Source organism: Mobula birostris, chromosome 23, assembly GCF_030028105.1.
Source record: "Mobula birostris isolate sMobBir1 chromosome 23, sMobBir1.hap1, whole genome shotgun sequence".
Taxonomy (NCBI): Eukaryota; Metazoa; Chordata; class Chondrichthyes; order Myliobatiformes; family Myliobatidae; genus Mobula; species Mobula birostris.
In genome coordinates, this window is record NC_092392.1 from 63357723 (window position 1) to 63383221 (window position 25499).

General features: G+C 44.3%; 1 protein-coding gene and 1 non-coding gene across 2 annotated transcripts in view; both read left to right on the forward strand.

The window, feature by feature from the left end:
* The first annotated feature begins 3963 nt into the window (after positions 1 to 3963).
* trnaw-cca (transfer RNA tryptophan (anticodon CCA)) lies at positions 3964 to 4035 on the forward strand. The gene has a single exon. It is a non-coding gene; the product is annotated as a tRNA-Trp (tRNA).
* A 3036-nt stretch (positions 4036 to 7071) lies between these two features.
* Positions 7072 to 25499, forward strand: part of LOC140186740 (lamina-associated polypeptide 2, isoforms beta/delta/epsilon/gamma-like) — a 47602-nt gene continuing 29174 nt past the window's right edge. Inside the window, exons 1-2 of the mRNA XM_072241256.1 lie at positions 7072 to 7328; positions 23239 to 23365. Of these exons, the coding sequence (XP_072097357.1) occupies positions 7116 to 7328; positions 23239 to 23365 (340 nt within the window). The 5' untranslated portion in view covers positions 7072 to 7115. The remainder of the gene's footprint in view (positions 7329 to 23238; positions 23366 to 25499) is intronic.

Sequence of the window (25499 nt, forward strand, 5' to 3'; positions counted from 1 at the left end):
AATTGAAAGTAGATATCCTTGGGCATGGCAAACAGAGTCCGTCAAATATTTGGGCTTCAGCAATCTCTCTCTCAGGACTCTGGGATGTAGTCCATTTGGTCCAGGTGACTTATCCACCTTAAGACCTTTCAGTTTGCCTAACACTTTTTCCTTTGTAATAGCAATGGCACTCACTCCTGCTCCCCGATATTCATGGACCTCTGGCACACTTCTAGTGTCTTCCGCAATGAAGACAGATGCAAAGTACTCATTAAGTTCATCTGCCATTTCTTTGTCCCCCATTACTACCTCACCAGCATTATTTTCCAGTGGTCCAATATCAATCCTCACCTCCCTTTTACTCTTCACATAACTGAAAAAAACTTTTGGTATCCTGCTTTATATTATTGGCTAGTTTGCCCTCATATTTCATCTTTTCCCTTCTTATAGCCTTGCGTTGGATTTTAAAAGTTTCCCAATAACTTTTATTACCTTATATACACTTTTCTTGGCTTTTATGCAGTCCTTAACTTCCTTTGTCAGTTATGGTTGCCTACCCCTGCCATTTCAGAACTTCTTCTGTGGGACATATCTATCCTGCACCTTGTGAACTATTCCGAGAAACTTCAGCCACGTCTGCTCTGCTGTCATCTCCGTCAGTATCCCCCCTCCAATCCACTGGGCAAGCTCCTTTCTCATTCCTCTGTAATTCCCTTCTTTCCATTGCAATACTGATATGTATGACTGATGCTTCTCCCTCTCGAATTGCAGTCTGAATTCAATCATAATATGATCACAGCTGCTCAGAGTTCCTTTACATTAAGCTCCCTAATGAGATCTGGGTTATCACATAACACCTTATCTAAGATAGCCTTTCCCTGAGTAGGCTCAAGCACAAGCTGCTCGTAGTCATTCAACAAGTTCCCTGTCTTGCGATCCAACACCAACCTGATTTTCCCAATCCCCTTGCATATTGAAGTCCCCATTACAATTGTGTCATTACCCTTATTACATGTGTTTTCCAGCTCCCTTTGCAATCTCAACCCAACATCTTGGCTACTATTTGGAGGCCTATATATGATTCCCATAATGGTTTTTTTACCCTTGCAATTTCTTAACTCCACCCAAAAGATTCAACATTCTCTGACCCTATGTCACCTCTTTCTAAAGATATAATTCCATCTCTTACCAACAGAGCTACACCACTGCCTCTGCCTTCCTGCCTGTCCTTTTGATACAAAGTATATCCTTTGATGTTCAGCTCCCAACTATGGCCTTCATTCAGCCACGACTCAGTGATGCCCACAACGTCAACTGACCAATCTCTAATTGTGCCATGAGTTTGTTCACCTTATTCCGAATGCTAAGCGTATTTAAATACAGAACCTTAAATCCTGCATTTTTTGCCCTTCTGAATTTTACCTCTGTGATACAACTTAACTCTTTGCTCTGTCTTCATTTGTACCCAGTCGTTGGCTTGTCCTTCCTCACATTCATGTTACATCCATCATCTACTTGTAAACCTGCTGGTTCGTCCTCAGCTCCATCATACTGGTTCCCATCCCCTTGCCATACTAGTTTAAACCACTCCCAACAGCTCTAGTAAACCTGCCCGCAAGAATACTGGCTCCCCTCGGATTCAAGTGCAACCCGTCCCTTTTGTACAGGTCACACCTGCCCCAGAAGAGTTCCCAATTATTCAGAAATCTGAATCTCTGCCCCCTGCTCCAATTCTAAAGCCACACATTTATCTGCCCCCTCATTCTATTCCTATCCTCACTGTCGCGTGGCACAGGCAGCAGTCCTGAGATTACTAACCTTGAGGTCCTGCTTCTCAGCTTTCTTCCTAAATCCCTTTATTCTGTTTCAGGACCTCCACCCTTTTTCTACCTATGTTGTTGGTACCAATATGTACCACAACTTCTGGCTGCTCACCGTCAATTTCAAAATATTGTGGATGCATTCAGAAACATTGCTGATCCTGGCACCCGGGAGGCAACCTACCATTTGTGTTTCTTTTTCATGTCCACAGAATTGCCTATCTGCCTCCCTAACTATAGAGACCCCCATCACTGCTGCCATCTTCTTCAGTTCCCTACCCTTCTAAGCCAAAGGGCCAGACTCAGTGCCAGAGGCACGGCCACTGTTACTTCCCCCAGGTAGGTTCCTCCCCCCTCCCCCAAAGTACTCAAAATAGAGCATTTATTGTTGAGGGGGACGGCCACATGGGTGCCCTTCACTATCTAACATTCTCCCTTCCCTCTCCTGACAGTCACCCACTTATCTGTCTCCTTTAGTCTTGGGGAGGACCCTAACATGGTCTCTAAGGAGGTGCATCTCAATGCATGTTGCAGATATGGCCATAGGGGAGGCTGGTGGTCTCCCGGAAATTCTACATCTGACACCTCAAACACTGGTCCTGTAGACATACCCCCTATTCTCTCAAGAGTTCAACAAGAAATAAGGAATGAACTTACCTACTTACCTCACCTCTGTCTGTTCTCACTGAAGCCCTGTTGGAGCCAAAGCCTTACCACTCTGACTCGGACTACTCTGAAGATTGCTCTGCTAAATGGTACCCCTCTTTCATGGAGACTGGGTTTTGAAAGCTCTTTGCTGGACTTGCATGGGATCGCTTCAACTGCATCTGCGCGGCACTCCTATCAATGACTCCTGCTGACTTGCACTGAGATAAATTAGCCACATTCCGAATGAATGAATATTATGTTACTCTGTGTTCTATTATTGTTTAACCTTGTTCTATCTCAATGCAATGTGTAATGGTCTGATCTGTATGAAGAGTATGCAAGACAAGCTTTTGACTATATCTTGGTACATATGACAATAATAAACCAATTCCAATTCCAATAGCAGATTTGATGGGCTGAGTGGCCAACTCCCACTCCAGTTCCTTGTGTAATAATGACAAGGTGTTTGGGACCAGGGAAGACTTGTTCAGTCTAGGAAGAAGTTCGGGCAGCCAGACCTGAAATAGCAAAAGAGAGTTTGATGAAGCAGGGAAGGAGAGGTGGGACGCAAGTTGGGGCAGAAGTAAAACATCAGGAGAAATATGAGAGGTGACAGATAGCTTTCTTTAATTATTCTTCTATATAGATATAGCACCTCTATAAATCTCTGGTTAGACCACACATTGAACAATCTTGAACTTGGAATACTGTGTTCAGTTCTGGTCACCTCGTTACAGTCAGTTTGATACAGGACCTGGAGGCAGGCCTGCAAACAGATGGAGTTGCCCTCGTCTTAAATGTAGATGTCACGGGTTTGGGTGGTGCAGTTGGAGTAACCACTATATACCCTATAGATGGTTCAGTCAGTGTGAACCTCTGGTGAAGTAGGTGACAAGGAAACGTAAAGCCTCCTTTGGGCATATGTTGATAGCATGAAATGGAGGAGAGCCAGTTACAGAGGAGAATGGTCAACGTGACTGCTCAGGTGGTGGAGCATCCAACATGGTTTGGAGGACCATGGATCGATGTGCCAGGAGCAGTGGAAGGAGTGCACCGTCTCACAATCTGTTCACCCATCCATCTAGCTTAAAAATCAGTAAAGGACACCCCCCCCCCAGTGTATCGAAGGTATTCAGTGTCAGCGAGCCTGCTCTGAGGAAACTCCTCTAATTGTGTGACTACTGGTGTCTGGGGGAAGATCCCATCAGTGTGAGAGAGCTCCCTTCCCTCAGTGTAGTCGCACCTCAGTTGGGAGCACCCCAGCTTCAGTGACACTCCCCATTTAGTGAGAGTGCGCCCCGCCCAGAGAACTCCCCATCCACAGTGCGGCGCCCCCCCCCCCAGTGAAATAGCTGCACACGTAAGTAATGAACCCCTCCCGACGGGCTTCCAGCTCTGTAGTTTACTCCGGAAGCGGCGGGAACGCGAGCTCAGTCACGGTGACGCGCAGTACTCCCGGAACAAGGACGCGGAAGCATCCGGCAGCTTTAAGAAGATTGCAGAGCTGTCTGCTCCAGACCTCGTGGCGCAACGGTAGCGCGTCTGACTCCAGATCAGAAGGCTGCGTGTTCGAATCACGTCGGGGTCAAGCATTTTGCACGCTCAGTGACAATTCATTCTTAAAAACTTACGTCGACTTACTGTCTAATAAATTGTGGGCAATTTCTTCAATAATTATGTATGCTTTTCATATTGTATGCTCTCGGGCTATTTAAGGAAGGTGGACAGTAATAGGGATCTAATGTTGGTGCCTTAACTTTTTATGATCTATTTTAACGACAAAAACTTTGATTTTGCTGCAGGGTTATAATTTATAACGGCCAGAGTACAACATTTCTGTGACGAAAAATATACTGATAAATTGTTTCAGAATTTGTACAGGCTTGCTAGAATGGATGGCAGATGAAATTTGATCCGGAGGTGTAAGATGATGCATTGTCGTAGAAAAACGAGAAGTAATATGGACTAATGTATACGGTTCAGTATAAGGGTGTCAGAGGCAGCTGGGGATACCGGTGCTCACATCATGAAAGTGACAGAGCAGATTGAAAGAGATATGCATTCCGAGATCTATCTTGAGTATGAAAACGAAAGTTGTGCTGAAACTTTCTAAAACACTGGTCTGGCCTCATCTGGAGTATTGTGTTCATTTCAGATCAGGATAGTCCAGAAAAGATTTCAGAGAATGGCTTCTGGGATGAAGAACTGAACATTTCAAGGACACGTTACTGAGTCTGGACTGCTCTTTGTAGAGAGGGTCTTGATGGAACTCGATAAAATGATGCACGGAAAGACTGTTCCCTTTATTAGTAAGTTTGAGAAATCGACTCACAGATATAAGAGGGAACCCCATTTGCTTTTCTTCTGCAGCCTGCAGTTGAAATCAGGAATGCAGCTGGTTCCATTGCGGCTGTGCGCCGAGCCCACTGCTCACACACCAATCACATTGGCAAGCTTGTCGATGCACAGTGGTGGGACTCATCACCAGCAACAGCAGAACGGTCTGCAGAGAGGAAGTGGAATTGCTTGAGGCCTGGTGCCAGGTAAATAAGCTCTTCCTCGATGTCAACAAGATAAAGGAGATGGTTATCGAATTCAAGAGAACTCGCACCACTCTTTACATCGGCGGTACGGCAGTAGAAACTGCGAGCAGTGTCAAACAAACTCCTGGGATGCTCGTCTCTCACAACCTCTCATTGTCACAGAACACCTCCGCTTTCAGCTCGTGTCATTCTGCAGATGCATCCTGACAAGCTGCATCACTGCGTGGTACGGAAACTGCCGTGTGGCGGCCGGCACGGCTCTACAACGGGTAGTTAAAATTGCCCAACGCAATTCTAGACTCAGAAACAGTTACTTCCTCCCAACCTTCAGGCTGATCAATAGCATCACCTCACCTCATCATTTAGGACCGAGATGAGGAAAAATTTCTTCACACAGAGAGTGGTGAATCTGTGGAATTCTCTGCCACAGGAAACAGTTGAGGCCAGTTCATTGGCTATATTTAAGATGGAGTTAGATATGGCCCTTGTGGCTACGGGGGTCAGGGGGTATGGAGAGAAGGCTGGGGCGGGGTTCTGAGTTGGATGATCAGCCATGATCATAATAAATGGCGGTGCAGGCTTGAAGGGCCGAATGGCCTACTCCTGCACCTATTTTCTATGTTTCTATGTTTCTATATACAAGCAACACACATAAAAGTTGCTGGTGAACGCAGCAGGCCAGGCAGCATCTCTAGGAAGAGGTGCAGTCGACGTTTCAGGCCGTGACCCTTCGTCAGGACTAACTGAAGGAAGGTGTTGTTTGTTGTTTGTGTATATATGGCCACACGCGAACAGTTACTTGTAAATTGTGTTTTATCTGATTGCTTTTATATTTATATTCATTGTGTTTTTGTGCCGCATCAGATTCAGAGAACAATCATTTCGTTCTACTTTACATTCGTGTACTGAAGAATGACACTAAACAGTCTTGAATCTTGAAATTAAATCAATATATATGGCGAGGAAATTGTTTCAGGATCTCTGTGAAGGGGCCTGGGGTGGAAGAAGAGAGTGCCTCTAGTAGAGGATTGGCTTGGAAGGGTCTCGACCCGAAACGTCCATAGATGCTGCCTGGCCTGCTGAGTTCCTCCAGTATTTTGTTTATGTTGCTTGGATTTCCAGCATCTGCAGATTTTCTCTTGTTTGGAATCTTAACGGCTGCCTGCATACAAATTCAGCTGCGGACAACTGCTGGTCCTTTTTTGGAGATGTTCTGAGCCCCAGCAGGATCTATGTGTCAACACTCATCTGCCAGGGAAGCCCTCAGATCAGCCTTCAAGGAGCAGTGAAACCACTCGCATAGGCCATTGGACTGCGGGTGATACACTGTGGTGTGATGTAGCCCAGAGGTCTGATACGAATTGGGGACTGCAGCCAAAGGAAATATCAGATGGGATGCCAAACCGAGCAACCCAGGTGCAGATTTTCCTGTGTCTGCGATACAATAATTTTCTTGTGTTGGAATCATTCTATGATTTCATTATTTAAATATAATTTAAATCATGGGTAAACAGAGAGTAGAGCATCCATTTAAATATAATTTTAATGATATTTTAGTAAATCCTCAATTTACAAACATTAAATTACCTTTTAGGTCTTCAGCTTACAAATTTATTTTATAAATACAAAGTTTACAAATGTGATGACAATATGTTGTTCTGAAATGTCGATTACTCAGCCTCCCGTGGTACGATGTTTCCATAAAGATCGGAGTGTCTGCTTGTTGTCATTAATTACTGTTTATTTTCAGCACTCTTCAAATGCCCTGGATGTTTACTTCTGACCGTTCGCAGCGAGCTCCAGCTGTTAATGCTAAACTGAATATAATTAATAGGAATGAATGTCCTGACATCACTGTTTTAAATCCTGCAGTCCTTAACAAATTTAAATTTAAATTTAGTGTCCCGTGGAAAGACATTTACGGGTTACGAAGGGCGGATTAGTAGTAAGTGGAAGATCCCCCTACATCTCGCTCCTCCTCCCCCCCCCCGTCTGCTTCCCTCCATTTCCCTCCGCCGTTGCTATGGGAGCCGCCCCTTCTGCCGGCGTCCAATGGCTGTGCAGTTTGGACGGCGCCTGAGCCAGTGGCGGCGGCCGTTGCTGCGGGGTGTTTGGTGAAGGAACCATGCCCGAGTACCTGCAGGATCCCTCCGTGCTCACCAAGGAGCGGCTCAAGACTGAGCTGTTGGCACATAGCGTCCGCCTGCCGCTCGGCGACCAGCGCAAAGATGTCTATGTGCAGCTCTACCTCAAGCACCTGACGGCCCGCAACAGCCGCCGAAGCCCCGACTTCTCCAGCGACGAGGAGGAGGGCCTGGGCTCGGGCCGCCCGCACAGGGTGAGGTAGCTCCTGCCGTCAGCGGCTTGGGGGCTCTTACCGAAACTGAGGAGGGTGATGGGGGCTCTTGACCAAAAATATTGATCAGAATCAGGTTTATTATCACTGACGTATGTCGTGAAATTTATTTTGTGGCAGCAATATTGTGCAAAACAAAATTATTATGTTATGAAAATAAATAATGTAAAAGGCGAATAATGAGGACTACCTCATGGACATTTCAGAAATCTGATGGTGGAGGGAAGATAGTGTTCCTAAGGCCTTGTGTGTTAATCTTCAATGTCCCGGAAAGTGAGGGTGCAAAATGATGACTGCATCACCCGCTGGTTTGGGGGTAGGGGGCTATTGCACAGGTTTGTAGCAAGCTGTAAAATTAGTCAGCCTCATCATGGACTCTGTAGTATCCAAGATATCTTTAAGGAGCAGTGGCTCAAATAGGTGGCGTCCATCATTAAGGACCTCCCCTCTTCTCATTCTTATCGTCAGGAAGGAGGTACAGTTTTGTTTCTATAATCCTATGTGTTGCATTGCACTGCTGCTGCAACATTAACGCATTTCGCGACAAACGCTGGTGATATTAAACCTGATTCTCTTGCTAGGGATGGTTGTGCTGTGATGGAGTGGGTCTAAAACTCTCTACACCCCCTTGAGACCCTGTGAACTGGAGGCTCCTTACCAGGTTGTGATACAACCTGTCAGAATGCTCACCACCGTACATCTGTGGAAATTTGCTAGTCTTTGGTGAAATAGCAAATCTCAAAATGCAAATGAAGTATAGCCACTGGTGTGCCTTCTTTATGATTGCATCAGTAGATCTTTTGATATATTGATGCCCAGAAATTTAGAGCTGCTGCTCTTCCATTGGTTGACCCGCCCCAATGAAGACTCATATATATTCACCTGACTTCCCTTTCCTAAAGTCCACATTCAAATTCTTTGTTTTGAAGATACTTGAGTATGAGGTTGTTGTTGCAACACCTTTTAACTAGCCGATTTAACTCATTCCTGCACACCTTATCTTCATCTGAGATTCTGCCAATAACAGTTGTGACATCATGGATGGAGTTTGAGCAGTGCCTCGCCACACAATCATGAGTGTGGTGAGAATAGAGCAATGGACTAAGATGAGCCTGTGTTGATTGTCGGTGAGGTTATTACCAATCCACACTGACTGGTCTCCCAATGAGAAAGTCAAAGATCCATTTACAGAGGGAGGATTTGCCCAGATGTTAAAGCTTGTTGATTAGTGCTGGTATTGAATGTGAGCATTTTCAGGTTCCTGGGCATCAGCATCTCTGAGGATCTATCCTGTGCCCAACATATTGATGCAATTACAAAGAAGGCACAACAGCGGCTATATTTCATTAGCAGTTTGAGGAGAATTGGTATGCCACCATAGACACTTGCAACTCTCTACCGATGTACCGTGGAGAGCATTCTGTTTGCTTCAGCATCTTGTTTGGTGGGGTCACTCAACAGGATCGGAAAAAGCTGTAGAAAGTTGTAAACCCAGCCAGCTCCACCATGGGCACTGCCCTCCCCAGCGTCCAGCACACTGTTATTAAGGACCTCCGTCACCCAGGACATGCCCCTGTCTCATTGCTACAATTGAGGGGGAGGTACAGGAGCCTGAAGGCACCCAATGTTTCAGGAACAGCTTCTTCCCCTCTACCATCAGATGTCTGAATGGACAATGAACCATGTATACTACTGCAGTTTTTTTCTCTCTTGCACTACTTATTATTTAATTATATATAACTTATTGTAATTTTATAGTTATTATGGCCACCAGTGATAGTAACGTGATTCAAGATATACTTGGCTATAGAAGACAAGATAGTGATGTGGTGTTTCATGGGATGAGTGCTCAAACCTCTGTTTGCAATTTGATTTGGATGAAAATGTAGATAGGTAGGTGGACCTATTAGTAAATATTGCGGTGACACGAAGTTGGTAGAGTTGTGGGTAGTGAAGAAAGGATACAGTGCGATATAGATCAGTTGTAGATATGAGCAAAGAAATGGCAGATAGAGTTTAATCCTGCAAAGTGTGAGGTGTTGGCCTTTGAATGGAAAACTACACCATGTTTCAGAATGCAAAACTGTATTAATGCAGTGGACAACCTTTAAGGAAGTATGATTCACATACAGATGAGGTCCATCCCCATGAAGGTCAAAGAAGAACCAACAAATCTAGAGCTCCTGCCTGACGAGAGAGGAAGATAAAGCCTTTGAGTGTCGGATTATAAATATCAGTAGGAAACTAGGAATCAGAGGAAAACGGTGAATGGGAAAAGATTAGCTGCCAACGTAAATAGAAATCAAAAAATGTTGCAGGAGCACATCAATAGTTAAAATGCGTGTGGGGCTCCGGAAGGACAAACATTGGGTTTTGATGTCAGTTGTTTTCATCTGTCTTTACTTGGGAAGGGGAAGTCTCCTAAGTACTAATGGGAAGCATGGTGGTATTGGAAGTGGTAGCTGAACTTTGTGTAAGTCACCAGGACCAGATAGATAATATTGTGGGATTTTGAGGGACATGGGAGGGTGGGGGGAATGTTGGGAGGGAGGGCACTGAGCTCTAGTGGTTTTATGACATGGACTTGATGACAGAGGAAAATGGTGAGTAGCAATAAGCCCAGCAATTACAGGTCAATCAACTTAAAGGTGAGGAAGCTTTTAGAAAATTGATCTAAGATATGATTAGTAGATGCCTAGAGAAAAAGGGTTAATTGAAGAACCAGCACAAATTGTGTGATATATCTGGTTTTTAAAAAAAATTGCATTAAAGTACTGGATAGAGATGATGAAGATAATGAGTTTAGCACCAGATTTTAAAAGCGGATAGAGCCTGTCAGGACATCCTGCCGAGTTTGGGATAGCTTGGGTTTATAAGAAAATTGACAAGGGCCAATAAAAAACTTGTGTCTCATACTTAGACCTAAGTTTCAACTGTTGATGTTCTCCTGCAACATCTTTACATTTATATTTTCGCTGGCAGCTAATCTTTTCTCATTCACGATTTACTTCAGTTTTTTCTCCTCTGATTCTTAATTACATAGAAAATAGGTGCAAGAGTAGGCCATTTGGCCCTTCGAGCCTGCATTGCCATTCAGTATGATCATGGCTGATCATCCAACTCAGAACCCTGTATCTGCCTTCTCTCCATACCCCTTGATCCCTTTAGCCACAAGGGCCATATCTAACTCCCTCTTAAATATAGCCAATGAATTGGCCTCAACTGTTTCCTGTGGCAAAGAATTTCACAGATTCACCACTTTCTGTGTGAAGAAGTTTTTCCTCATCTTGGTCCTAAAAGGCTTCCCCTTTATCCTTAAACTGTGACCCCTCGTTCTGGACTTCCCCAACATCGGGAACAATCTTCCTGCATCTAGCCTGTCCAATCCCTTTGGGATTTTATACGTTTCAATAAGATCCCCCCTCAATCTTCTAAATTCCAGAGAATATAAGCCTAGTCGATCCAGTCTTTCATCATGTGAAAGTCCTCCCATCCCAGGAATCAATCTGGTGAACCTTCTTTGTACTCCCTCTATGGCAAGAATGTCTTTCCTCAGATTAGGGGACCAAAACTGCACACAATACTCCAGGTGTGGTCTCACCAAGGCCTTGTACAACTGCAGTAGTACCTCCCTGCTCCTGTACTCGAATCCTCTTGCTATGAATGCCGACTGATATTTATCATTGTGTGGTAACTGAAACTTTGGTTCAAGAGACCTTTTTCCATTTCTTTCTTTATTAGTGCCCAGCTTGAGTAGTGAGAAGGTATCCCTGATCAGCCATGCACTCCTCATGAAAGATGCAAGAGACTTGGAAGATATCCAGAATCCCTGATTGCTACATCTTGATGCAGCTCTTTACGAATCGAGTTGGGTAACTGGAGCTGCAGCTGGATGATATTCAGCATGTTTGTGAGAATGGAAAGGTGATAGAAAGGAGCTACACCTGAGTTGCAGGAGGCAGGTAGCTTGATGACTATCAGGAGAGGGAAAGAGAATAGGCAGATAAGGCGGGATACCCCTCTGTTCTCCTCAAGAACAAGTAAACCACTTTGGATACCGTTAGAGGAGGTGACCCACCAGCTGAAAGCCACACTGACCAGGTCTCTGGCACTGAGTCTGGCTTGAGCTCAGAATGGAAGGGGGGTGAAGTGGAGAGCAGTAGAGGTAGGAAATGTGATAATTAAGCAGATTCTGTGGATATGAAAGAGACACCTGGGTGGTACGTTGCCTCCCAGGTGCCAGGGCAAGGATTTCTCAGATCAAGTCCACAGCATTCTCAAAGGGGAGGGTGTGCAGCCAGGAGCTGTGGTGCAATATTGGTATCAACAACATTGGTAGGAAAAGGGAAGAGGTCCTGAAGGAGCCAGATCAAGTACAGTCTCTCCTCTTGCTTATCTACATAAGCCAATCTATCTAGTTAGCTATACTTGTACTGGTATTGGGGAATGAACCTGGTCAGGTGTCAGATCTCTCAGTGAGAGAGCATTTTGGAAATGGTAATCACAACATCGATCTTCTTTACCATCGCACTGGAGAGGGATAGGAGCAGACAGTTTGGGAAAACATTTAATTGGGGTGGGGGGAAATATGATGCTATGAGGCAGGAACTTTGGAAAATAAATTGGGAGCAGATGTTCTCAGTTCAGAGAACATTTGCATGGTGTTCTGCATAGATATGTTCCATTGAGGCACAAAGGATGGTAGGGTTAAAGAACTATGGTGTACAAAGGATGTAGAAAATCTAGTTAAGAAGAAAAGAAAAGCTTATGAAAGGTTTAAGAAACTAGATACTGTTGGAGCTCTAGAAAATTACAAGGGTGCCAAAAGGAACTCAAGAATGAAATTAGGAGAGCTAGAAGGGACCATGAGAAGGCCTTGGCAAGCAGGATTAAGGAAGATGCCAAGGCATTCAACAAGTATGTGAAAAGCAAGAGGATGAGCCATGTGAGACTAGGACCAGTCAGGAGCGAGAGTGGAAAAATGCATGGAGCTGGAGGAGGTAGCAGAGCTACTTAATGAATACTTTGCTTCAGTATTTACCAGTGAAAAGGACCTTGGCAGTTGTGGGGATGACTTGCAGTAGACTGAAACACTTGAATGTATGGATATTAAGAAAGGATGTGCTGGAGCTTTTGAAAGGTATTAAGTTAGTTAAGTCACCGGGACTGGACGAGCAGGCAAGAGAGATAGCTGAGCCTCTTGCGATGATCTTTGCATCATCAGTAGGAACGGGAGAAGTACCAGAGGATTTGAAGGTTGCAAAACATTGTTCCCTTATTCAAGAAAGGGAGTAGAGATAACCCAGGAAATTATAGACCTGTGACTCTTACTTCAGTGGTGGGCAAGCTGTTGGATAAGATCCTGAGCGGCAGGACTTATGAGCATTTGGAGAGACATAATCTGATTAGGGATAGTCTGTGTGGCTTTGTCAAGGGCAGGTCGTGCCTCACAAACCTGATTGAATTCTTTAAGGATGTAACAAAACATATTGATGAAGGTAAAGCAGTGGATGTAGTGTATATGGATTTTAGTAAGGCATTTGATAAGGTTCCTCATGCAAGGCTCATTCAGAAAGTAAGGAGGCATGGGATCCAAGGAGACCTTGCTTTGTGGACTCAGAATTGGCTTGCCCACAGAAGGCAAAGGGTGGTTGTAGACGAGTTATATTCTGCATGGAAGATGGTGGCCAGTGGTGTTCCGCAGGGATCTGTTCTTGGACCCCTCCTCTGTGATTTTTATAAATGATCTGAACGAGGATGTAAAAGGGTGGGTTAGTAAGTTTACTGATGACACTAAAGTTGGGGGTGTTGTGGATAGTCTGGAGGGTTTTCAAAGGTTACAGTGGGACATCGAAAGGACGCAGAACTGGGCTGAGAAGTGACAGATGGAGTTCAACCCAGATAAGTGTGAGGTGGTTCATTTTAGTAGGTCAAATTTGAAGACAGAATTTTTTTTTATAGATTATGAAGACACGTAATCCTCTTTTATTGTCTTTTAGTAATGCATGCATTAAGAAATGATACATTATTTCCTCCGGTGTGATATCACAAAACACAGGACAAACCACGACCAAAAACCTGACAAAACCACATAATTATAACATACAGTTACAACAGTGCACAATACCATAACTTGATGAAGAAGTCCGTGAGCACGGTAAAGTTCAAGACTCACGACACGCTGGAGGAACTCAGCAAGTCGGGCAGCATCAGTGGAAAAGATCGGTCAACGTTTCGGGCCGGAACCCTTCGTCAGGACTGTAGGAGGAAGGGCAGAGGCCCTATAAAGAAGGTGGGGGGAGGGTGGGAAGATTCCAGGAGAAAAACCAGTAAGGGGAAAGATAAAGGGGTGGGGGAAGGGAGGCAGGGAGGTGATAGGCAGGAAAGGTGAAGAAAGAATAGGGAAAGACACGACGGGTAGTAGAAGGAGGCGGAACCAAGAGGGAGGAGGTAGGCAGCTGGGGGAGGGGGCAGAGTGACATAGGGACAGGGGAAGGGAGGGGGAGGGAATTACCGGAAGTTGGGGAATTCTATGTTCATACCAAGCGGCTGGAGACTACCTAGACGGTATATGAGGTGTTGCTTCTCCAACCTGAGTTTAGCCTCATCATGGCAGTAGAGGAGGCCATGTATGGACATATCTGAATGGGAGTGGGAAGCAGAGTTGAAGTGGGTGGCTACTGGGAGATCCTGTCTGTTTTGGCGGACGGAGCGGAAGTGCTCGATGAAGTGGTCCGCCAATCTGCGTTGGGGTTCACCGATGTAGAGGAGGCCGCACTGGGAGCACCGAATGCAATAGATGACCCCAACAGACTTGCAAGTGAAGTGTTGCCTCACTTGGAAGTACTGTTTGGTGGCAAGAGAGGAGGTGCAGCACCTACGCTTACAGGGATAAGTGCCAGGTGGGAGATCCGTGGGAAGGGACCGATCCCTGCGGAAGGCGGAGAGGGAAAGATGTGCTTAGTGGTGGGGTCCTGTTGAAGGTGGCGGAAGTTGCGGAGGATAATGTATTGGATCCGGAGGCTAGTGGGGTGGTAGGTGAAGACAAGGGGAACTCTGTCCCTGTTGTGGTGGCAGGAGGATGGGGTGAGAGCCGAAGTGCAGGAAATGGAGGAGATGCGGGTGAGGGCATCATTAATGACAGCAGAAGGGAAACCACAATCCTTAAGTTTCTCAAATGTCCCACATCTCACGCAGGCGGGAGAAGAAAGAACTCTCCCTGCCATGCCCTGACCACAGTCCGACTCTGAGTCATTCGAAAACTTCGAGCCTCCAATCAGCTCTCCTACACCGAGTACTGAGCGCCATCTCTGTCCGAGCGATTCGACCTCTTTTTCGGTCGCCAAAAGCAGGCAAGGCCGGGGATTTTGAGGCCTACCCTCCGAAAGATTCTAACCGCGCAGTAACGACAGCAGCGAACGAGCGTTTTCAGAAATTTCTCCAGCTGTTCCTCTGTGCTTTCACGTCTATTCTCCATCAAATCAGAATTGCCCACGGCCCCTATTTAACAGATACGACATCATTTTTCACCGGAGAGCTGCGCATATTAATGGTAAGACTCATGGCAGTGTGGAGGATCAGAGAGATCTTGGGGTCTGTGTCCATAGGACTCTCAAAGCTGCTGCGCAGGTTGACAGCATTGTTAAGGCGTATGATGTGTTGACCTTCATCAACCATGGGATTGAGTTCAAGAGCCGTGAGGTAATGTTAAAGCTATGTAAGACCTTAGTTAGACCCCATTTGCAGTATTGTGTTCGGTTCTGGTCACCTCATTAGAGGAAGGATATGGATACTGTAGAGAGAGTATAGAGGAGATTTACAAGGATGTTGCCTAGATTGGAGAGTATGCTTTATGAGAATAGTTCAGTGAACTTGGCCTTGGAGTGACAGGATGCGAGGTGACCCGATAGAGGTGTATAAAATGATCTGAGGCATAGCCAGAGGATTTTACTGGCTGAAATGGCTTACATGAGGGGGCATAGCTCTTAGGTGCTTGGAAGTATATAGAGAGGGGATATCAGAGGTAAGTTTTCCACAGGGAGTGGTGGGTGCGTGGAATGCACTGCCAGCAAAGGTGGTAGAGACGGATGCAATAGGGTTTTTTAAGAGACTCTTAGATAGGTACATGGAGCTTAGAAAAATAGAGGGCTATGTGGTAGGGAAATTCTAGGCGCTTTTTAGAGTAGGTTACATGGTCGGCACAACATTGTGGGCTGAAGGGCCCGTAATGTGCTGTAGATGTCTATGTTTCTATTATAAGCCAGGTTGGAAGCTGTAAAGCAGGACCTCAAGGTTAGTAAGCTCTGGATTGCTGCCTATACCATGTGGCGGTGAGGGTAAGAATAGGATGATTTGGCAATGTGTGGCTGAGGAATTGGTGCAGAGTTCAGATTGGTGGATCATTGGGATCTCTTTTGGGGAAGGTATAGAGAAATGACAAGTTACACCTGAACTCAGAGACCAATACCCTGCAGACAGGGTAGAGCTGTTGGAGGGGTTTGAAATAGTTTGGCAGGAAGATTGGAATCAGAGTGATTGATCAGAGGATGATGTAAAGGTAGATGCAGCATGTAGAGAGAGTGAAGAGGGATAAGGTGGATAAGGCATAATTGCAGTCATTTGTAGTGATTGCCAGAACAAGAACGATGAACTGAGAGCATGGATCAGTGCATGGAACTATGATGTAGCCATTATGGAAACTTGACTGTCAAGGGCAGGAATGGCTGCTGGATGTTCCAGGGATTAGATGTTACAAAAGGGAGGTAAAGGAGGTTGGGGAGTGGCATTGCTAATCGAGGATACTATCGCAGCTGCAAAATGGGGGGGGGGGGAGACATCCTGGAGGGGGTCACCTACTGAGTCAGTATGGGTCAAAGTCAGAAACGGGTAGAGTGATCACTATTGGGAGTATTCTACAGACCTTCTAATACAGAAATACTGAGGAGCAGATTGGGAGACAGGGTTGTTGTCATGGCTGACTTCAACTTCTCTAATATTAAATGACACTTCCTTTAGTGCAAAAGTTTTAGATGGGGGCAGAATTTGTTAAGTTGGTCCAGGAGGCCATTCTGAATTTGGTACTAGCCATTGAAGGTCAGGTGACAGATCTCTTGGTGGATGAGCGTTTCGGAGACATTGACCACAATTCCTTGACCATTACCATAGCCCTTGGACAGTGTTAGAAGTAGATCTTATGGGAAAATACTTAATTGGGGGAGTACAAATTAATGATGCTATTACACAAGAACTTGGGAGTGTAAATTGGGAACAGCTGTACTCAGGTAAATGCACAATGGAAATGTGGAGGTTGTTTAGGTAGCACTGGCATTGATTCTGGATAGGTATGTCTCATTCAGACAGGGAAAGAATGGTAGGTTGAAGGAAGCATAGTTGATCAGAGATGAAGAACATTGAGTCAAGAGGAAGGAAGAAGCTTACTTAACTTTAGGAAGCAAGGATCAGACAGGGCTCTGGAGAGTTACAAGGTAGCCAGGAAGGAGCTGAAGAATGGACCTAGGAGACATGAGAAGGCTTTGGTGAGCAGGATTAAGGCAAGTCCTAAGGTGTTCTACACATATGTAAAGAAAGGAGGATGACTAGAGTGAGGGTAGAACCAATCGGATAGAAGAAACATGCCTGGAGTTGGAGGAGGTAGGAGAGGTCCTTAATACTTTGTTTCAGTATTCACCAATGAGAGAGATCATGAAGAATGTGAGGCCCAGTGTAGAGCAGGTTAATATGTTGGAACATGACAGCTTTAAAAAAGAGGAAGTGCTGGAACTTCTGAAAAGCATTATGATAGTTAAATCCCCTGGGCTGGATGACCTATACCTCAGGTCACTGGGAATTAAGCAAAGAGATTGCTGCACCTTTGACATCTTCTTTACATCCTCACTGGCCACAGGAACAGTACCAAATGATTGGAGGGTGGCAAATGAGAACTATAGACTAGTGAGTCTTACATCAATCATGGGCAAACAACACTGAAAAACTCCTGTTTTCCCAAAGTGTTGCTTCCTCAGAATTTTTTTGTTTATGATAGCTGATCACAAATATAATTTTTTGTTGAAGCTGATCACAAATATAATTTCAGACTACTTGTTTCACGTAGGAATTAGGAGAAACAAGAAATTATCTTTTACTGACTATAATGCATTTAATTGCCTAATGGTACTGATGCTTTTGACTAAGCTAAAAGTGTTTTGTTGATTTTCATTTGTATTCAGTGTCTGAGGCTTCTCACTTAAGTGTCCAACAACAGTCAGCCAGCATTGATGGGTTTCAGTTGCCCTGATACTGTTTCTCCATGAGGGCAATGTCCTAGTGAAACCATTCACTATGCTGGTCACTGACAATGCCAAGATTTGCAGGGAAGAAGTTTAAACAGAAATGTGGAAAATGAATCTTTAGTGACATGTTGCACTTTATGGTTTTGTATGCTTGAAGCATTTTGTCAATCAGCTGCATGTAGTTTGGTGCTCTGTCGTTACCAAGAAAATTTTCAACGACATCCTTGAATGACTTCAGTCTGATTTTCTCCAGTCTCACTAGAAGTTCTTTGAATTGCCTGTCATTGTTGACCTATTTGATTTGTGGACCAACAAAAATGCCTTCCTTAATCTTGGTATTAGTTATTCTGACTTGAATTATGAATTGAAAGAACAAGTATAGGCAATTTTTTAAAAATGGTGTGTGGTATGGAAATTTCATGGTGATTTTCATGATCAGACTAAAATCCACAAGATACACCTAAAAGTATTCAGGAAGCAAAACCTTTGTTGTCCAGTGCAATTGGCAAGGATTCTTAGAGACAGGATTTATGAACATTTGTAGAAGTATAGTCTGATTTTAGATCGTCAGCATGGCTTTGTGAGGGGCAGGTCATGCCTCACAAGGCTGATTTAATTCTTTGAGAAATGACAAAACAAATTGATAAAGGTAGAGGAGTGTATGCGGTGCACCTATTTAGATTTTAATAAGGAATTTGAAAAGGTTCCCCATTGTAGGTTCGTTTAGAAAGTTAGGCATGGGATCCAGGGACATTAGCTATGTGGATTCAGAAGGGAGAAAGTTGTATATGGAGCATTTTCTGCCTGGAGGTCAGTGACTCGTGGTGTTCTGCCAGGATCTGTTCTGGAAGTTACCTGTTTTGGAAGTCCGTAGGCTTATAGTAGATATCAGTAGAAACAGGGTGAGAAGAGGAATAGTCCAGGTAGCTGTGAGAGTCCGTAGGCTTATAGTAGACATACGGACTCTCACAGCTACCTGGACTATTCCTCTTCTCACCCTGTCTCTTGCAAAAATGCCATCCCCTTCTCGCAATTCCTCCGTCTCCGCCGCATCTGCTCTCAGGATAAGGCTTTTCATTCCAGGACGAAGGAGATGTCCTCCTTTTTTAAAGAAAGGGGCTTCCCTCCCTCCACCATCAACTCTGCTCTCAAATGCATCTCTCCCATTTCACGCACATCTGCTCTCACCCCATCCTCCCGTCACCCCACTAGCAATAGGGTTCCCCTTGTCCTCACCTACCACCCCATCAGCCTCTGGGGTCCAACATATAATTCTCCGTAACTTCTGCCATCTCCAGCGGGATCCCACCACTAAGCATCTCTTTCCCTCCCCCCTCCCCCGCCACCCCTTGCTTTCCGCAGGGATCACTCCCTACGAGACTCCCTTGTCAATTCGTCCCCCATCCCTTCCCACCGATCTCCCTCCCGGCACTTATCCTTGTAAGCGGAACAAGTGCTACACATGCCCTTACACTTCCTCCCTCACCACCATTCAGGGCCCCAGACAGTCCTTCCAGGTGAGGCGACACTTCACCTGTGAGTCGGCTGGGGTGATATACTGCGTCCGGTGCTCCTGATGCGGCCTGCTATATATTAGCGAGACCCGAAGCAGGCTGGGAGACAGTTTCGCTGAACACCTACGCTCTGTCTGCCAGAGAAAGCAGGATCTCCCAGTGGCTACACATTTTAATTCCACATCCCATTCCCATTCTGATATGTCGATCCACGGCCTCCTCTACCACACTCAGGTTGGAGGAACAACACCTTATATTCCGTCTGGGTAGCCTGCAACCTGATGGCATGAACATTGACTTCTCTAACTTCCGTTAATGCCCCACCTCCCCTTCGTACCCCATCTGTTATTTATTTATTATTAAATTTTTCTCTCTCTGTCCTTTTTCTCCCTCTGTCCTTCTCACTATACTCCTTGCCCATCCTCTGGGCTTCCCTCCTCCCCCTTTCTTTCTCCCTCGGCCTCCCTTCCCATGATCCTCTCATATCCCTTTTGCTAATCAACTTTCTAGCTGTTAGCTCCATCCCTCCCCCTCCTGTCTTCTCCTCTCATTTTGGATCTCCCCCTCCCACTTTCAAATCTCTTACTATCTCTTCTTGCAGTTGGTCCTGGCGAAGGGTCTCAGCCCAAAATGTCGACTGTACCTCTTTCTATAGTTGCTGCCTGGCCTGTTGCGTTCACCAGCAATTTTTATGTGTGTTGCTTGAAATTCCAGCATCTGCAGATTTCCTCGTGTTTGTCAATATACTATCTGCCACAGATCTATAAAAGTTTGTCCACATTTTAGATGTCGTCACATTTTCACAATTTCTAAGAAAGTAAAGGTGCTACGAATGTACAGAATTTTGGAGTGTAACAGCAAGGGTGATATGCTGAAACCCTATGAAACACTGATCAGTACTCTACTGGAGCATTGTGTACAGTTACTGTTGCTTTTACCAATCATGTAAGAGTCTACAGTTACAAGGTAGTTTAAAGAACTTCAGACTTTTTTCTTACCTGAGATGGGGGGAGAGGGTGACTTAATAGAAGTTTTTATAAATGATGAGTGTGAAGAGATGGGACAGTGGGATGATACTTTGGAGTGAGCTAAGGCATAGAGGACTTTGAATTTTAAAAAACCTTATGGGCGGAGGGGTATGGAGGGCTATGTTTCAGGTGCAGGTCAATGAGACTAGGCAAAATAACAGTTCGGTATGTTGAGCTGAAAGGCTTGTTTCTGTGCTGTGGTGCTCTATAAATCCTTTTTACTTCATCTGGCTAACCTAACTGTTAGATCCCCGCCTTATAGACATTCAGATCATGGAAATTTGCCCTTGTAGATTTAACATATTGGTACCCAAAAATTTGAAATAGAACAAAATTTGCTGTTGTGGAATTTGTGAGGGGAAAGTGAAAGAAACAAATTAACTTACTCAATATGGATTGAAAATTATAATATGATTTGGCAGTGTAATTTGGATTTCACAGCTGTGACAATCACAATGCAATCCTTCCTTTACCCCCAATTTCCACTCCAAGGCCTCAGACAAGCTCAAAGACAGCTTTTATCCCGTTGTTATAAGATGATTGAATGCTTCCCTGATATGTTAAGATGGACTCTTGACCTCTCAATCTACCTTGTTAAGATATTCAAAGTCAAATTAAATTTATTATCAAGAACGTATTTTACCATACACTACCTTAAGATTCATTTTCATACAGGTGTTTACAAGAAAAGAAAGAAGTACAATAGAATTTATGAAATACTTTACATAAATAAAGACAGGCAAGTAAATAAACAATACTGAGAAAATGAGTTGTTGAGTCCTTGACAGAGAATCTGTAGATTGTGAAATCAGTTCAGAGTTGAGGTGAGTGAAGTTATCCATGCCGGTTGAGGAACCTGATGTTTGTAGGGTAATAACTGTCCCTGAGCCTGCTGGTGTGGGTCCTAAGGCTCCTGTACCTCCTGCCCAATGGTAGTAGTGAGAAGATGGTGTCTAGATGGTGCAAGTCATCCTGTTTTTACCACCTTGTACTGCATTTTCTCTGTAGCTTTTTCACTTTATTCTGCAATCTGTTATTGTCTTGTACTACTGCAAAGTGCAGTATGATACCACAGTAGTTAGCGTATCACTATTATAGCAACCTGGGCTCAGTTCTTACCAGTGTTTGTAAGGAATTTGCATGTGCTCCCCATGATTGTGTGGGTTTCCTCCGGGTACTCTGGTTTCCTCCCACATCTCAAAGATGTACGGGTTAAAGTTTGTAAGTTGTGGGAATGCTATGTTGGTGCTGGAAGCAGGGCGGCACTTTCAGACTGCCCCCAACACATCCTCGAACTGTGATTATTGATGTAAGCAACGCATTTCACTGTGTGCTTTGATGTACATGTGATATTTAGAGCTAATTTTATCTTTATAATAACTTGATCTGTGTAAACAAACTTTTCAATGTACTTCGGTACATTTGACAATAGTGTAAGGTTGGTGCTTTGTCTGTGATGCACCTTCTGACACCCTGCATTGTGAGGGGCCACAGTATCCATGATCAGCTCTTTAAAATATTCCCTAAGTATTTACTCAACTTCCATGCTTTAACCCATTCCCAATCCCCCCTGAATTTCTACGCCACTTTCCTTCCATGAGCCCTGATCACCAAATCCCATCCCTTTCCCTCATATTCCCACTTCCGTAACTATTTCCTAATCCATAAACCTTGTGCATCAGCGAAATTGCTTTGCAGTTGAAGAGCATGACAGCAATTCACACTGTGGCATTTGTTCCCATGTCCTTGGCTTGGAGACTACATAGCAAAAGATAATCTCAGCTGTGCTCGCCAACTTGATGTTATTTCCAAATTATATTGCCTCACAGTAGTGAGTGACTTTTGCATAGCATGTTCATTCCCCAAGTCTGATGTTAGACTCAGTAATTGCCGTGGGTCACTTTGTCATCACCAATAAAGTATCTTAATATTTCCTCACTTAAGAAAAGTAAAAAGGTAAAGTTCCTCCCGCACCTTGTTTGGCTCATTGGGTGGCAACCTTGCCGTTTCTTTAGTGTTTGTCTGTTTTATGAGGTTGAGTTGCTAGCTCGACGCTGGGATGGGAAGTATGCAAGGAGAGGGTCGGATTCAAACCTGGGACCTCTTGTTTCGAAGTCTGGGTGCAGATACCACCGGCACAGAAGGTGGCATAGAAAACTTGGAAGCAAAAAGCCAGTAAGTCCAAAATCTGTGGTAGGCAAGTTACTGAAGAAATTCTGACAGATACGGTGTCCTCTGTGCATCTGGAAAGTCTAAGTACAGTGTTCTGTTTGGGATATCATGTTTTATGAACTTGATTGACTTTCTTGGTTATATCAAAAACCCAATGAGAGCAGGGCGGGAGATTTGATTGAGATGATCTAGAACTGGGAGGTTGCTTTTTAAAGGTCAGAGGTGGTCCATTTAAGATGGAGATCAGTCAAAAGTTCTGAGTGTCTAAACACAAGATTCTACAAATGCTGGAAATCTTGAGAAACATATACAAAATGCTGGAGGAATTCAACAGGATAACTGAGAGTGGTTGATCCCATTGTTAGAACCAATGAGCGTAGTCCTGATGAAGGGTCTCTGACTAAAATGGCTATTATGCGTTACTCTGGATTTTCAGCATCTGCAGAATCTCTTGTGTTTATTCATAGTTTGATGTCTTTTCTATACCCTCGATATGGAGTTTAATTCTTATCCACTGTTAAGATCTAGCTTCATTTCTATAGTCCTAGGATATTCTGAAGGGAGAATATTGCAAATTAAATGAAAGACAAAGGATGAGGAAAAGCATCATCAAATAAGGAAACAGGTAGCTCTCACCTCAGGTTCAAAGAAGGAGTAGGGGTTTAGTTGAGGGTGACAGTGTATGGGACTCCTGTGTCATTGTGGATGAAAGCTTGGCCACGGATAAAGTGAAGACAGTAGAAAAGAATGTAGCAGTAAAGAAAGGTTTACTTGGGATTTAAGAGCTAACACATATGCCTTAACTCAATACTTCAGTTGATTATTTAAAGAATAATGGAAACTCCATTTGCGTCCATTTCTGACCTTTAATTGTGCCTTTCTTACACAGAAATCCACAAAGAAAACAGACAAAGCTAATACAACAATGAACAATTTTATTGATATGACTCAGATGACAAACGAAAACTTGAGAGAACAACTTACGAAATACGGGTATTCTGTCGGCCCTATTGTGGGTAAGTGTCAGTGCCACGTCACATGATATGGCTGATCTTTTTCACTTCCAAGTATTGGTCCTCCTGAAAGATTATTTAATAATTCATCCATTTAGAAATATGTTTATTGCTTCCTTATTGCATCATTTGATTATTTTGAAGATAGGATTGATATTGATAGGTGCCCACAGGTCAAAATGAACAGGTCCTGTTAAGGTGAAATACCTGTGATTTCTCTCCATTTTCTTAACCATCTTTATTCCCTCACTTCCCTTACAGTTTTAAAAAAATGTTCTCTAGTCTTTTCCTGAAAACCCAAGCTTCTGTGACTATTGCTGCAAACAAGACACCCCCGACGCCAACGCCTCCCTCTCCTTTCTCAATCTCTCTGTCTCTATCTCTGGAGACAGCTTATCTACTGATGTCTATTTAAAAACCCATGGATTCTCACAAATACCTGGACTATACCTCTTCCCACCCTGTTACTTGTAAAAATGCCATCTCCTTCACTCAGTTCCTCCGTCTCTGCTGCATCTACTCTCAAGATGAGGCCTTTCGTTCTGGAATGAAGGAGATGTCCTCCTTTTTCAAAGAAAGGGGTTTCCCTTCCAACATCATCAACACTGCCCTCAACCATATCTCTTCCATTTCACGTGTCTGCTCTTACCTCACGCTACCAGGAATAGGTTTCCTCTTGTCCTTACCTACCATCTTACCAGCCTTCTCATCCAGCACTTAATTCTCTGAAACTTCTGCCATCTCCAACAGGATCCCACCACCAAGGACATCTTTCCCTCCCCACCCCCACCACTTTCTGCTTTCCGCAGGGAATCACTCCCTACGTGACTCCCTTGTCCATTCATCCCTCCCCTCTGACAAGCGGAACAAGTGCTACACCTGCACCTACACCTCCTCCCTCTCTGCCATTCAGGGACCAAAACAGTTTATCCAGATGAGGTAACACTTGACCTGTGAGACTGTTGGGGTCATATACTATGTCCAGTGCTCTGGGTGTGACCTCTTGTATATCAGTGAGACCCAACATAGATTGGGAGACCACTTTGCCAAGCCTGTACGCTCCATCTGCCGGAAAAAGTGGGATCTCCCAGTGGCCACCCATTTTAATTCCACTTCCCATTCCCACTCTGATATGTCTATCCATAGCGTCTTCCACTGTCGTGCTCAGGCCACCCTTAGGTTGGAGGAACAACACCTTGTATTCCGTTTGGGTAGCCTCCAACCTGAGGGCATGAACATCAAGTTCTCAAACTTCTAGTAATGACCCCCCTCCCCACCTCTCCTTCACCATTTCCCATTCCCTTTTCCCTCTCTTGCCTTATCTCCTTGCTCTTCTCCCATCGCCTCTCTCTGGTGGTACTCCTTCCTTTTCTTTCTTCCATGACCTTCTGTCTCTTTCACCAATCAACTTCCCAGCTCTTTACTTTATCCCTCCCCCTTCAGGTTTCACTTATCACCTGGTGGTTCTCTCTCCCCTCCTGCCACTTTTTAAATCTACTCCTCAGCTTTTTTCTCCAGTCCTGCCAAAGGGTCTCGGCCCGAAACATGGACTGTACTTTTTTCTTCCATAGATGCTGCCTGGCCTGCTGAGTTCCTCCAGCATTTTGTGTTTGTTGCTATTCACTTTGGTGCAGGCAGCTGTAATAGCTAAATGAATTTTGTGTTCCCTTGGAAAGTGTGAGGTAATTTACTATAAGAAATGCTGGCATGTTTCAGTGTCTACTGTTATTGGTGACAGTTCTGATTCCAGTTGGTGATCTTAAATACCAGATGTCACCTTGTGTGCAGAGGCAGTCAGAGGGTAAGTGGATTTAGATTACAGCCCTTCAATTAACTTCTTTGTGACTTTCATATTTGTACTGTTAACGTAGAAGATGCACGTTCCTTCTCCCAAACTAGTGTAAAGTTTAATTCTTTATTCTCACTCTGTTTGCCTATCTCAATAAACCAATTGTTAGGCAACTTCTGCTTGATGAATTACAGTATCTAATAGATACCATCCTTAATACATTATGTAACCAACCAGGAAAGGCAATAATGCCTGTTATTTCCCACTTCATACTGCTTTCCAAACCAAGGTGTATTAATTGAAGAGAATTCATACTAGACAAATGTGCAATTGAAACTGGATTCAAAT